Here is a 12380-nt window from a genome sequence, read left to right as displayed (position 1 = left end):
TTAAAACTCAAACATTCATAGGGATTTCAAGCACCCGTACGAACCATGTCTATAAACAACGTTGAATTGTTAACTCACACTCGAGTGGCTTTATCTTCCTTGTAAGCATTTTTCATGTGATTAACTCTGCTGTTTTGCAAGTGTGTGCATCTTACCTCTCAGTTTGTAAGGAAACTTTTGATGGCCCAATGTTGGGGTTCTCCCACTCCATCTGGGGACAGTGCATGAAGTAACAAAGAGTGTAGATGGCCTCGGGTTCCCACTGTATTACTGCACTCTTCTGGGCGACAGGGGTCCCACTGTTGTGGTTCTTTGTGTAGAGAGGTTGGAGGTAGTGCATAGCTCGTGACACCATTTCACCTACACAGCCAGCCAACACATTCACATCATAGAGCAAGGCTGTCAAACTCATTTTAGCTCTGGGGCCACATGGTAAAAAAACATTCTCACAAGGGCTAGACTAGTTCATGACTGGCATAAAAGTGTGCTTTAGCCCGAGGACTGTGGGTCTTCTCTGCGATTCACAATTAAAACATGATACAGGGATGTGAAGTTCAACTATTGAGGTTTTTTTCTTCCTAAATATTAGTTTTCCTTTACAGAGATTTATTGGAATTCAGTGTTTATCAACTGTGCATTTGTATAAAAAGGCAAAATAACAATTAAATTCATTTCCACTGCAGTAATCTCTCGCTGTATTGCGGTTCACTTTTCCTGGTTTTGATACTCTGTGCATTGAGTTCTGCAGTGGCAGGTCACAGAGCGGTGTGTGTGTGTGTGTGTGTGTGTGTGTGTGTGTGTGTGTGTGTGTGTGTGTGTGTGTGTGTGTGTGTGTGTGTGTGTGTGTGTGACTGTGATAGGCTGGTGTTTGCTGTCAGTCAAAGTTTGGGGCAGGTGCACAAGTCAATGAGTTTATCCAAAACAAACTGTGAAGCACGACAGCTAGTATTTTAGCAGCTTGCTATCTTGAAAATAAATGAATCAATCAAATCGGACTTTGAGGAATGTCAGAAGAATGCAAACAATTGCTGATCACAATTGGGTGTTATGGGGATTGTTAACCGGGAAGAGACTGAGGCAGTGTCGGCAGAGAAAATAGCCGGGGGATGTCTGGTTTACTGCTATGGCTACGTAACAAGCCACCCATGCCAAACTGCAGAATTGGGAAATAACATTCAATCAGAACCTCTCGGTACTCTGGTTTGCCATTTTTCAGACTCTGGTAGAGGACCACCAAGCCAAGACCAAAAGCTATCATTCAAATATGGTGATGATAAATAGATCATTTTTAACGAAAAGTGAGCCTCTAGATATTTTAATGAAAGAAAAGTTTGCAATGGCTTAAAAGGGGTTACAATTGCACTTAAGTATTTACTGATTTATATATGCTGCTATTGAGTTTTTATGTCTGTACTTGTAATATGTCTGTTGGGTTAGCTATAGTTATTTTTTCTGAATATTTATTCTGACTATTTATTCCGTGGATCTTTGCATTTTCTTTTAACTGTGATGACTGGATGTAGCAAACTAAGTTTTTTTGTTCCTTGACAATGACAATACATTTTCTAAACTCTGAACTCTGAGTCACATCAGTCCAACTGCATAACCCTGGGTGCTTCGTTTGCAACATCATTGGCCTTGGGAAAAAAAGACTGACTTACTTTTAAACTGCTGTTTTATTTTGAGTAAACACATTTGATTTATTTAGGCTTGCATTGAGAACTATTGTCAGCATTCAATTACAAAAAAGAGGAATTTATCTTCCAATGCAGACTGTCCCTGAACCTTTATTCGTTTTAGTTAGTTTTTAGTTTAATCAAAGAATGTAAAACAAATCATCAAAGCATTACAAAATATTTTGATGTTTTGCAGTTATCGTGACGGGTGGATCATTTCGCCTTGCTCATTTTTAAGTAGCTTGTATCATCGTATGCAGTAAAACTGTGACCACCCCTGGATAACCGATTATCACTTAGAAAGTGTAATGTAAATGACAGCAAATCAAACACACTTGCATGCACCGAAAGCAGTGCAACAGTGAAAATGTGATGTAATTAGGAGAATTTGAATTAGTAGCTCAGTGTCCAGGCCAACAGGCAAGGCTTAATTGGCCGCAAACGACACCTCAGTCAAAGTGTAACCTGAAGCTCATTATTTTTCATATAATGATTGCATTTTGAACTGGCACACACTAGTTACCATCAAAATAGAGGCAGTATTTATCAACCGTTCCTCAAACAATTCGGCTTTATGAGACAAAGACTCATTTCTGCTTAATAAGCACAATCACATACACGCATGAGGGTAATTAACGTCAGATTTACTAATGCACAGGGACAATATTTGGGCATGGGCGAACGCTGCCACCATCATGTTTATGCATTTCTGTCAGTTTTGTCAGCATTCGGTGACTTGCTGACAGTAACAAACTGTGAGGTTGAAAATATTTGTTTAAATAGTTGTGCTTGTTCTTGTAACAACAAATTAGTGATATCGAATTTCTGTGGGATACATCACTGTATTATTCATAATTGCATTGAAAAGCACATTAGAAAACACTAGTGCTGGGTCGTGAGGGCCTGCAAGGCCTTCTCTGCTGGCCTCAAAATATGTTAAAGTGATGTTAATTATATTTTGTTGTTGGGATTATATACGTATATTTATCCTACAGTTGACACAAATATGTTATAAGTGTTCTCAGCCCTTTTTGTATAGTTTTCAGCCTAAGCTGTTCTTCAAGGCCATGAGTTGTTTTTTGTTTCTGTCTGTTTCACATCCCAGTGGGTGCACCCTGACCTGTGCATGCCATAACTGAAGTTGTTTTTTTCCAAGAACCTTAATATTAGAAGGGAGGGTTCGGGGACTTGTTCAGAGCGAGCGAGGAGGAGATGTGTAACAGCAGGATCTCCGGCGCTCTCATTATGATGATTAATAAAATAACCAATTCTAAATGACCGATTCTCTATGTCTTCTTTTATTTCAGAGCGTTTTATTAAAAATTTTGGGGACTTAAACCTAACATTTGTCCATAAATTATAAATAATAAATAATTAGGAATAGTCTGTCAGCTTCCTTTCAGTCCTTCTCCCTGGTTGCGCTGCTTCCAGATGTTTGCTTTCATATTTAAGCATTTATCCAATCAAATTTTAGCCATTGACTGTTGCTAGTCTCAGAAATCTACTCGGAGGCCTTCACGAAAAATTCTGAAGGCTGTGTACAGTAAAATCAGTCGTCGGGCAAGTGGTTGGTTTAGCCAATCAGATTCCGAGTTGGCGTCTGACCACCAAAACCGCACAACACCAACATACTTTTAGCGGGGTTGGTTCATTTGGTGAGTTTGTATTTCTAATGACTTGGTACGAGGATCGAGAAGACGTTTTGCGTTAAACATTACGGTAAGCCCGGAGTGTGTTGCTATAAGCAGGTCTGCCTCACTTTCCAGCTACCGGCCTCCCTATTTGGATTTTGCATATTGTCCCCGTCCCCCCCACATTCTAAAAACATGGCTGGGATGGGCCCAGCACCCTAGTGATCACTGTTGGGGTAAGTGTTTCAGAAAATGAATTAATATGGTTTTTGTGTTATGTTTACAAGGAAGTCTAAATGTTTCACATGCCTACACAGTGGATTTACACTCATTATTATTATTATTATTAAGTTGTGATTATAAATGTTAATATAGTTATAATAATAAATAATAATCCATTTTATTTCGAAGCGCCTTTCAGGACATCCAAGGTCGCCGTACACAAAATATAAAAGTACAATAAAATTAGAATGAAACAAACGAGCAATAAATCCCAAAATAAAAATACAAATAAATCCCCAAATAAAAATACATACCAGTTTAAAAAAGGTGTGAGGGGCATGGAAAGGCAGTTTTTTATGTGTAGACAAGTCAGAAAAGATGGGTTTTGAAAATGGACAGGTTTCGCGGAATTTCGAAAGTCCGGTGGTAATGATTTCCATAGCTTGGGGGCAGAGTGGCTGAAAGCTCTGCTCCCCATGGAGCTGAGATGGTCAACGGGTACGTTGAGATGGAAGGAGGAGAAAGATCTGACCGTGTGGGATGGCGTGGCAAGGTGAAGGTCTGAAAGATTGATAGGGGCAAGGGTATGGATGACCCTATAAGTGTAGAGAAGGATTTTGTAGAAGATTCTTTGGTTGATAGGGAGCCTGTAGAATGGTTGAATGACAGGGGTGATGTTGTAGCGAGAGAGTTTTTTTTTTAAACATTATTATGTTAGAAAGAAGTAAGGAAATAAAATGTTCTTTCATAGCGCTTTTCAAGTCAATGAAGACTTCCCAAAGCCCTTTACAATGTGCTTCACATTTACCCATTCACACACACTCACACACCAATAGCAGCCGTGCAGCCTAGCAAGGCGCCAACCTGCTTATTGTCTTACCCAAGGACACTTCGACATGTAACACGGAGGAGCCGGGATTCGAACTGCGATCTCTTCATCCCAAGACGAGCGCTCTACCTCCTGAGCTACTGAGTACAAACATTTTTGATGCCTCCTTGGTCAGGCCGTGAAAATATTGTCAATGAACCAGTCCGAGGTACAGCAAAGGTTGCCGACCACTTTAAACGAATCATGCTGGAAGGGAATCTCATTGTCTCCTATCTACAGAGTTCGAACACCTTTTTCTTGGCCAAGTTTAAGCATTTTTTTAGGGACTTCTCAATTTCTACAGTACCATTAAAAAAGAAATAGATTATTGGACAAATATATCCGTGATTTACAAATTTGTTTTTCAAGTCCTCAAATAGGGCAGCACGGCGGCGCAGTGGTTAGCGCATGTGCGGCACAGTTCAAGTCATGGGAACCTCCTGCGTGGGTTCAAATCCAGCTCCACACTTCCCGTGCGTAGTTTGTATGTTCTCCCCGTGCTTGCGTGGGTTTCCTCCGGGCACTCCGGTTTCCTCCCACATTCCAAAAACATGCATTTCAGGTGAATTGGCCGGTCCAAATTGTCCCCAGGTGTGAATGAGCGAGTGAGTTGTCTGTCCCTGTGTGCCCTGCGATTGGCTGGCAACCAGTTCAGGGTGTACCCTGCCCACTGCCCCATGATTGCTGGGATGGGCTCCAGCATCCCCGCGACCCTACTGAGGATACTCCGCACAGTAAGTCTGGTAGCTGGATTTGAACCCACACAGGAGGTTCCCAAGACCTCGCACACGCGCTAACCACTGCGCCGCCGTGCTGCCCGTCTCTGAAATTATTTGACATTTTAGCCATTGTGTCTAACCACTGATAATTGAATGAATGAATGATCTGCATTTATATAGCGCTTTTCAAGTCAATGACTTCCCAAAGCGCTTTACATTGTGCTTCACATTTCCCAATAGCGGCCGTGATCTGTGCAGCCATGTAAGGCGCTAACCTGCTTATTGGGGGTAATTGGGGGTTCAATGTCTTACCCAAGGACACTTCGACATGTAACACGGACAAGCCGGGATTCGAACTGGGATCCCTAAATCCTAAAACGATCGCTCTACCTCCTGAGCTACTGCCGCCCCGATTAAAACGTCTGCCTCCAGACATCTTATTCTGATGCACCTGCCCTCTTGGGCGCCATGCTAGCGAGCAAGGAAGCCTCACATGTCAACACCATACAAAGTAATTCCAGCTGTTCTTCATAATGAGGGAAGAAAGAATGCGATGACTAAGCGACACCACCAGAGAGCAGTGTCTGTGTCATTTTTAAGCAGACTTTTTTTTTTTTCATTTTATGTGAAACATTGTAACAAGCATTTACAAGCACTTTATCCAAAATGTAAGCACTTTTTAAAACTTGAAAACACAACAGTAAAATGTAAGCAATTTCAAGGATTTCAAGCACCCTCACAACCCCTATATGAGAAGATCAACTAAAAATATGCCTCGGTTGTACAGTGTTGGTTGAAACTTTTCGTTGAATGTACCCCAGGTGTGGTGACTGCTGTGCATTGTTTTGAAAAGCTCCACACTCAGCTTTAGCAGTCCATCGATCATTTCTGCCTCCTACATCATCAACCATGGCGTGGCTCCACATGATTTGTTTGACAGTTAATTGCCTTATGGGGAAGGGCACCTAGACTTTACGCTTCATGCCACACACACACACACACACACACACACACACACACACACACACACACACACACACACACACACACACACACACACACACACACACACACACACACACACACACACACACACACACACACGATCACTTACTAAGTTCAGAGATGCCGCCCACTCGTGTAGCAAGTAAGCATTGTTCAATGGAGCGCAGTTCAGACTGGCTGTATGCGTTTGCTTCGCCGTTCTTTGCCACTCGCTGCTGCAGAGTCAGACCCTCGGGTAGGCTGAGCACACCTAAAAGAAAGTAATATTACCAATGTGAGTGAGAAAGCTATCTAAAAAAGAAATAGTTCAAGAGCACTCCTGGTAGAATAATATGCCATTTTTTTAGTAAAGGTATGAATCCTCTTTAAAATGTATTCAGAATTTTTGTGATCTTTAGAACAAACATGAGAGCATGCAGGAGAAAGTTTTGTCAGACAGGACGAAAGAAAGACTGAGATCACTTGCGCTCGTTTCTTGGTTTTATTGAAAGGAAGGAAATGACAAGGTGGGATTCTTCGATCCGTTGGTTGGCGGATTGACGGAACTTGACAGGCGGGTGAAGGCTTGGCGGGAATGGTCGCGGACAGGCGTAATCGTAGTGATCGGAGAAGAGTTCAGGAGTCAGACGGGCAGGGCAGATTTACAGAAACTGGTCGGCAACGGAGATCAATCAGAAGAGAACAGGGAGCAGGCAAAGAGTCAGAGGTACGGGCTTACTGAGCTGAAGGCAACAGGTAGTATGAGTACAATCCAACAAAGTGTTACCGGAAGCTAGGGATTTAAATATACAGGGTGCGCCAATCAGCTGTCCTGGCTGTTGGCGCCAAATCCTGAACACAGGTGTTCCCGATCCGGGTGATTGTGACAAGTTTGGCATACTGTCTATGGTATTACCAAAGATGAACCCGATATTTGAACTGAGAAGTCTATGTACATTATTGTGGTGTCGTGTAATACACTCCCCCTCCTGCGGTGTCGCTGTATACTAATGTGCAGCCTTGTACTTGTGCTTCGGAACTACCAAGGAAGAAGTTAAGTAAACACTCTATGAATGTACCGTCCGTGCCTGTCTCTGAATTCTACTACAACCCTACGACATACACAACAATTATATTCTGTTTAAAAAGTGTAAACTAATCAAATAACAGGACAACTGAGACAAAAATACAAGATGGCGCCCCTGTTCGGCTGCGGCTACATCGGCTCGCCACAGTTTTTTACACTTCGGTCATAAAACCCAGTCTTCGACTCAGTTTTGACGGCGAACAAAGTCAACTCAAACCGCAGATTACTATACGATCGCAATTTTTTTGCTGGATATGCGATCATCCAGAAATCAAGCGCTCGGTGCTACGACCACTCGGGAGTGTTTACTTAGCAGAGTGGCAAGAGAGCCGTGTGACCGGAGGAGGAAGCGAGGTTGTTGGGCCGGGCTAACCACTAGGCTAAAGGCTAAACCCTTCATAACGCCTCTCCCATCCATTTTCCTCTCCAACGTTCGCTTTCTGGACAATAAACTGGACCATTTACAACTGGAACTAACATCGAACCGCGAGATGACGAACTGCTGCGCTATAATTCTGACGAAGACATGGTTAAACTTATCTATCCCGGCTGACGCTCAAGGAAACTGTGCGGGTCGGAATCACATTTCGTTCTGTATACACGTGTACACAAATGACAATAAAGTATATCTGAATCTGAATCTGAAAAATGTTTATTGTAATTATTATATGTATTTGTTAAGTGCTATTACATTTTTTGAAAATAACACAAATTGAACAGAATAGTAACTGAATGCATACCCTGTAAAACGTACCATTTGAACATATGAGAAACTACTTGCATCATATATTTGTTTTAACATTTTACCATTATTTTTAGGTAAAATAAGAAAGAATGCAGTTACAATGGCAAAATGACTCAAGTAAAATTAAATGAATCATACTTCAGGCAAATGAACTTGCAGTTTTATATATATATATATATATATATATATATATATATATATATATATATATATATATATATAATTAGTACAAGGGTGAGGGTAGGTTAAAATGGGAGATTGAAAGCCGGATCGGTGCAGCGTCTACCGTCATGTGGACCCCTGTACCGATAAGTCGTGGTGTAAAAAGGGCTAAGCCAAAACACAAAGCTCTCAATTTACCAGTTGTCTACGTTCCTCCCCTCACCTATGGTGGATGTGTAGGTCATAACTGAAAGAACAATATCTCAGATACAAGCGGATTAAATAAGTTTTCTCCGGAGGGTGGCTGGGCTTTTTTTTGGTGATAAGATGAGACGCTCAGTGTGGAGCTGCTTCTCCTCCGTGTTGAGAGGTACCAGCTGAGGTGGCTAGGGTATCTGAAAAGGATGCTTCCTGAACTTCTCCCTCGGGAGGTGTTCATGGAATGTCCCATTGGAAGGAGGCCCAGGGGACGACCCAGGACAAACTAGAGAGACTATGTGTCTAGGCTGACCCGGGAACGCCTCGGGATCCTGTCGTTATGTCGTAATGGCTGGGGATAGGGACGTCCAGGCTTCCTTGCTGAGAGGTTTATTGTTCTATATTCTTTATCAATTATCCATTATCGGCCAAATCATATTACGCTACAAAGCCAAGGGGCCGAGACACTTGATCTCAACCAAGAGGCTGAGTCAAGGTCCTAGCCACAGAGCCAAGTAGCGATCATTGCGAATGCACCGTTCCAGGAGGAACTGCAATACCGGGCTGATGCGTGGAGTGGACAGAACAAGCTCTTATTCCATCTCCCAATTGAAAAAATCAGTTCAACAACCACAGTGAAAGGTCTTAAAATCAGAAACTATTTGTCCTTCAAAAGGATCAAAATCATCTGACATATAAGATCATTTTGGTCATTTAAGAATTGGTTTCTTGTAAAGGTTAGATTACTTTAAATCACAAAAGTACCAAAATGCCAGTGGAATGAGAAAACTGTACATGTTTTGCATTCATGACAAAAGCTGATGTTGAGGCTTTTTTCCTTGATTTACATAGCCTCCTGTCCATCAGTGTAAACAAATAATACATTTAACCACATAAAAATGTAAAGAAACTTTATGCATTTTAAGGATTGAGACTCCTCAAGTAACGCATAGCCATCAAGAAAATTACTCCTCTTGCAGCCCAGTTGTGACCTTTTTAAAGGCAAGTTTTTAAAGCCTTAGGAACAGACTCACAAAGTCTAAATGTCACAATAAAAGTGATTAGACCTTGGGTATAAAGAAGTTTAATCAGTTAATCAAATTCAAGGGGTATGCCATTTGAATTGTGTGCCATGGCCACATAGACTTTTCCCCGATAACCCTAAGTCACATATGCTTATTCTGTCCAAGCCTATAATAGCATGTGGTCAAGTAACCTTGTGCTTGGTTGTTTTTCACGTGCTTTGCTGTTTTTTGTGAGGCAATTGGTCATCATCATCATCATCAAAAAAGCTCATCTGCGAATAGATCACAGACATCTCACAAAAGTCTATTTTTGAATACTTTGTCTTGGCCATGGTTGAACCCGCTCATACTCTGTGCTGCCAACTTAATGATCAGACAACCCCTGGAAATGTATGTTTTTTTAGGAGTATAGATCTGTAGATGGGGCACAACCATGTGACCTATTTACAGAAACTGGTATTCCAAAGGGTCCTTCCATCCGAGTACTAACCAGGCCTGACCCTGCTTAGCTTTCCGAGATCGGGGAATCTCAGGGTGTATGGCCGTAAACAGGTTTGCCCCGACTAAACCTGTCGTTGATGTTTTCTTAAATGGTTGAATTTTGCCAGCAGAACGTGTTTCCCCGGCCTGATTATTTTTTCGTAAGTCGTATACTTGCCTTCACATGTGGGGAGTGCCTTTTGTCATTCCCTTTACCCCCAAATAAACTCTATTGTCCTCCTGCAGAAAACAATCACATTAAAAAAAATTGATATTTCCCTCCCCCATCTCTTACCATTTCCAAACATTCCAGAATTTTTTTTTGGTGAGCCACTACCAAAGCGCTAAAGAGCGGTTGCTGGCCCCTGTACTAACTCCAGTAGATAAACAAACTGCTGCTTTAGCATAATGACTTCTCATAGCCGTTTTAAAGCATACTCTCTCAATATGCCAATCTGACCCAAACGCTTCAAAGTTTCCTGTGCATTCTCCCTGATGATAATAACCAGGTATTTAGCATATCCAAAGCACAAAACTGCTGCTTAGTAAGCACCAGACCTGAGAGCTGACACCCACTGACGATGTGCAACAAAGAACAGGAGACACTACCATCTGCTTCAAGTGTCAGGTGTCTTGAACAACTACATATTTAATCCTGATATCCCCGCCATGTCTGGCAGATCAATTACAAAAAAATAGTAGTAATTCTTGGCTGCCATAAAGCAAAACTAAGGGGATTATTGCTTTCTTTTTTGATTGTATGGATGGAGTAAATCTATTCCCTAAAAGCGTCTTGAACCTTTCACAATCCCCAGCGCCACATTCTTCTGTAATATGTATTTGGCCCAGGAACAGCAGGACCATTAGCATAATGTAATGCTATAATAATAACAAGTAAAGACTTCTAAAGGTAGATCAAACCAAAATATGTCGTCTTGTCGAGCGTGTGTGCCAAGTGTGTTTCTTGGACTGAGCTCACAAAAACAATCGAGAGGCGAGCAGCCACTCTTTTTAAATGTTCTGCATGCAAAAATGCATATGAGCAAACTGTCTCTGGGCGGCGTTGCGCTCTAACTCTTATCTCCCAGCCCTGCAGCTATGGACACTTTTGATCCTAATAATATAAGGAGTGGTTGTTCTACCATATGGCTCCAGCACTTAAACAAAGTGTCACTTCTGTTTTAGACTGTCATACTAAAAAAAGGCACCTTAGCAATAATGTTTTAAACAGCTTAACATTTATTGTCTACCAAAGTGCTTACATAATGCAAATACTTTTTTCTCTTGTGTCTCCTGTTCTCAAATATTATTGCAATACCTAATAATTATCACAAATTAATAGTATGATGTAAAGAACTGTTGATACAACACTTGTGTTTTACACTATTGGATGCAGGATTCACAGGCTGATGTGCTTCTTTATTTAGTTGCACATATTAGAATAGTGGTCCCCAACCTTTTCTGAACTACTGACCAGTGTGAACAAAGAATCTGGAAACACAATACCCGATCACTACACAAGTTCGCGTAGCTGATGACTACACAAGCGAATGCAAACACTTTGTAAAATTTACATTATAGATCATAGTATGAAAAATAATTGATCAGTTCTGATACAGTGCAAAGGCACACGGATAATAATGAAGTCAATTACTTTGGTAACATGACTCTAGAGGTGCAACAATTGTTTACAAATTTTCTGAATTATAATAGCAAATTTCTCAGATCAAGCTTGAAATTCTCAAAGCGATTTGTCATTTCACAAAACAAATCAGACTAGTAGCAAAACACCATAGATTACCTGCAAGAACCATTTTTTTGTGCTAAATTCACTCAAATTAAAATTTATTTGTCAGTGAACATGGCAGTGCTGCCAAAATGACAAGTCTTTGTTTCAACTTGGTAAGTCATGTTTTCAATTTAGAAATTTTGTCTCAAAGTTGACCAAACTGGTTTGCTTGCAGTAGCACTGTGACGTAAATGAAGGAACACTCTTAAAATGGCAAATCCCATTAACACAACATGTGAGATCAACTCTAAAACAGAGCGATTTCAGTAAAGAGCGATTCTATACCGCTCATTTCTACTTTATTATTTGTGTTTTTGGCCTTATGTGTTGCTGTTGGTATAATTTTGTCCATCTAGCTTCACGTTAGCGTCGGAGCTGCTGAGGGCTTTCCTGTTTTGTTTGCTCCCGGTTGGCACTTGTTGGCTGCCTTCCGTTGTGTTGTTTGGCTGGCTAGCTTGGCACAAGTTTTGCCGTGTACTTTATTTTATTCCCGGTGGGTTTCGTTTTGTTGTTTTTTTTTTTTGTTTGTTTGTTTTTTTGCCATAGCTTTTGCTGCGTGTTTTTGGTGGGCCAGTCCGACATTTGTCCACCGAAGCGTCGACCGCCTTTTGTTGATATGTGACGGGTAGCCATGTTGGCGGCTCCCGTGCATTTTTCCAAACAAGCCCTTTTTTGGCAGCACACCCTGTTGTACCATTAATACATCTACCTGAAACACAACACCTGGGCATTCTCCACAAAAACTACCGAAACTTTGTTTACACACTTGTAACCTCTTTGACTGATTAAAAAAT

At 41.3% G+C, this 12380-nt stretch overlaps 1 protein-coding gene and 1 pseudogene across 2 annotated transcripts in view; both read right to left on the bottom strand.

Annotated features, from left to right (window-relative positions):
* Positions 1–12380, bottom strand: part of abtb3b (ankyrin repeat and BTB domain containing 3b) — a 174339-nt gene that overhangs the window by 53478 nt on the left and 108481 nt on the right. For both annotated transcript variants that reach the window (XM_088340961.1, XM_088340962.1), the window contains exons 2-3: positions 6231–6371; positions 156–360 (exon numbers count right to left, since the gene is read on the bottom strand). In XM_088340961.1, the coding sequence (XP_088197087.1) occupies positions 156–360; positions 6231–6371 (346 nt within the window). The remainder of the gene's footprint in view (positions 1–155; positions 361–6230; positions 6372–12380) is intronic.
* On the bottom strand, positions 8819–8954 carry LOC148363323 (U2 spliceosomal RNA; annotated as a pseudogene).

Source organism: Urocampus carinirostris, chromosome 7 (assembly GCF_059441175.1).
Source record: "Urocampus carinirostris isolate Australia breed hairy pipefish chromosome 7, RoL_Ucar_1.0, whole genome shotgun sequence".
In the NCBI taxonomy this organism is placed as follows: domain Eukaryota; kingdom Metazoa; phylum Chordata; class Actinopteri; order Syngnathiformes; family Syngnathidae; genus Urocampus; species Urocampus carinirostris.
Note: the sequence above shows the minus strand (reverse complement) of the source record. Positions and strands in the feature narration are given on the sequence as shown.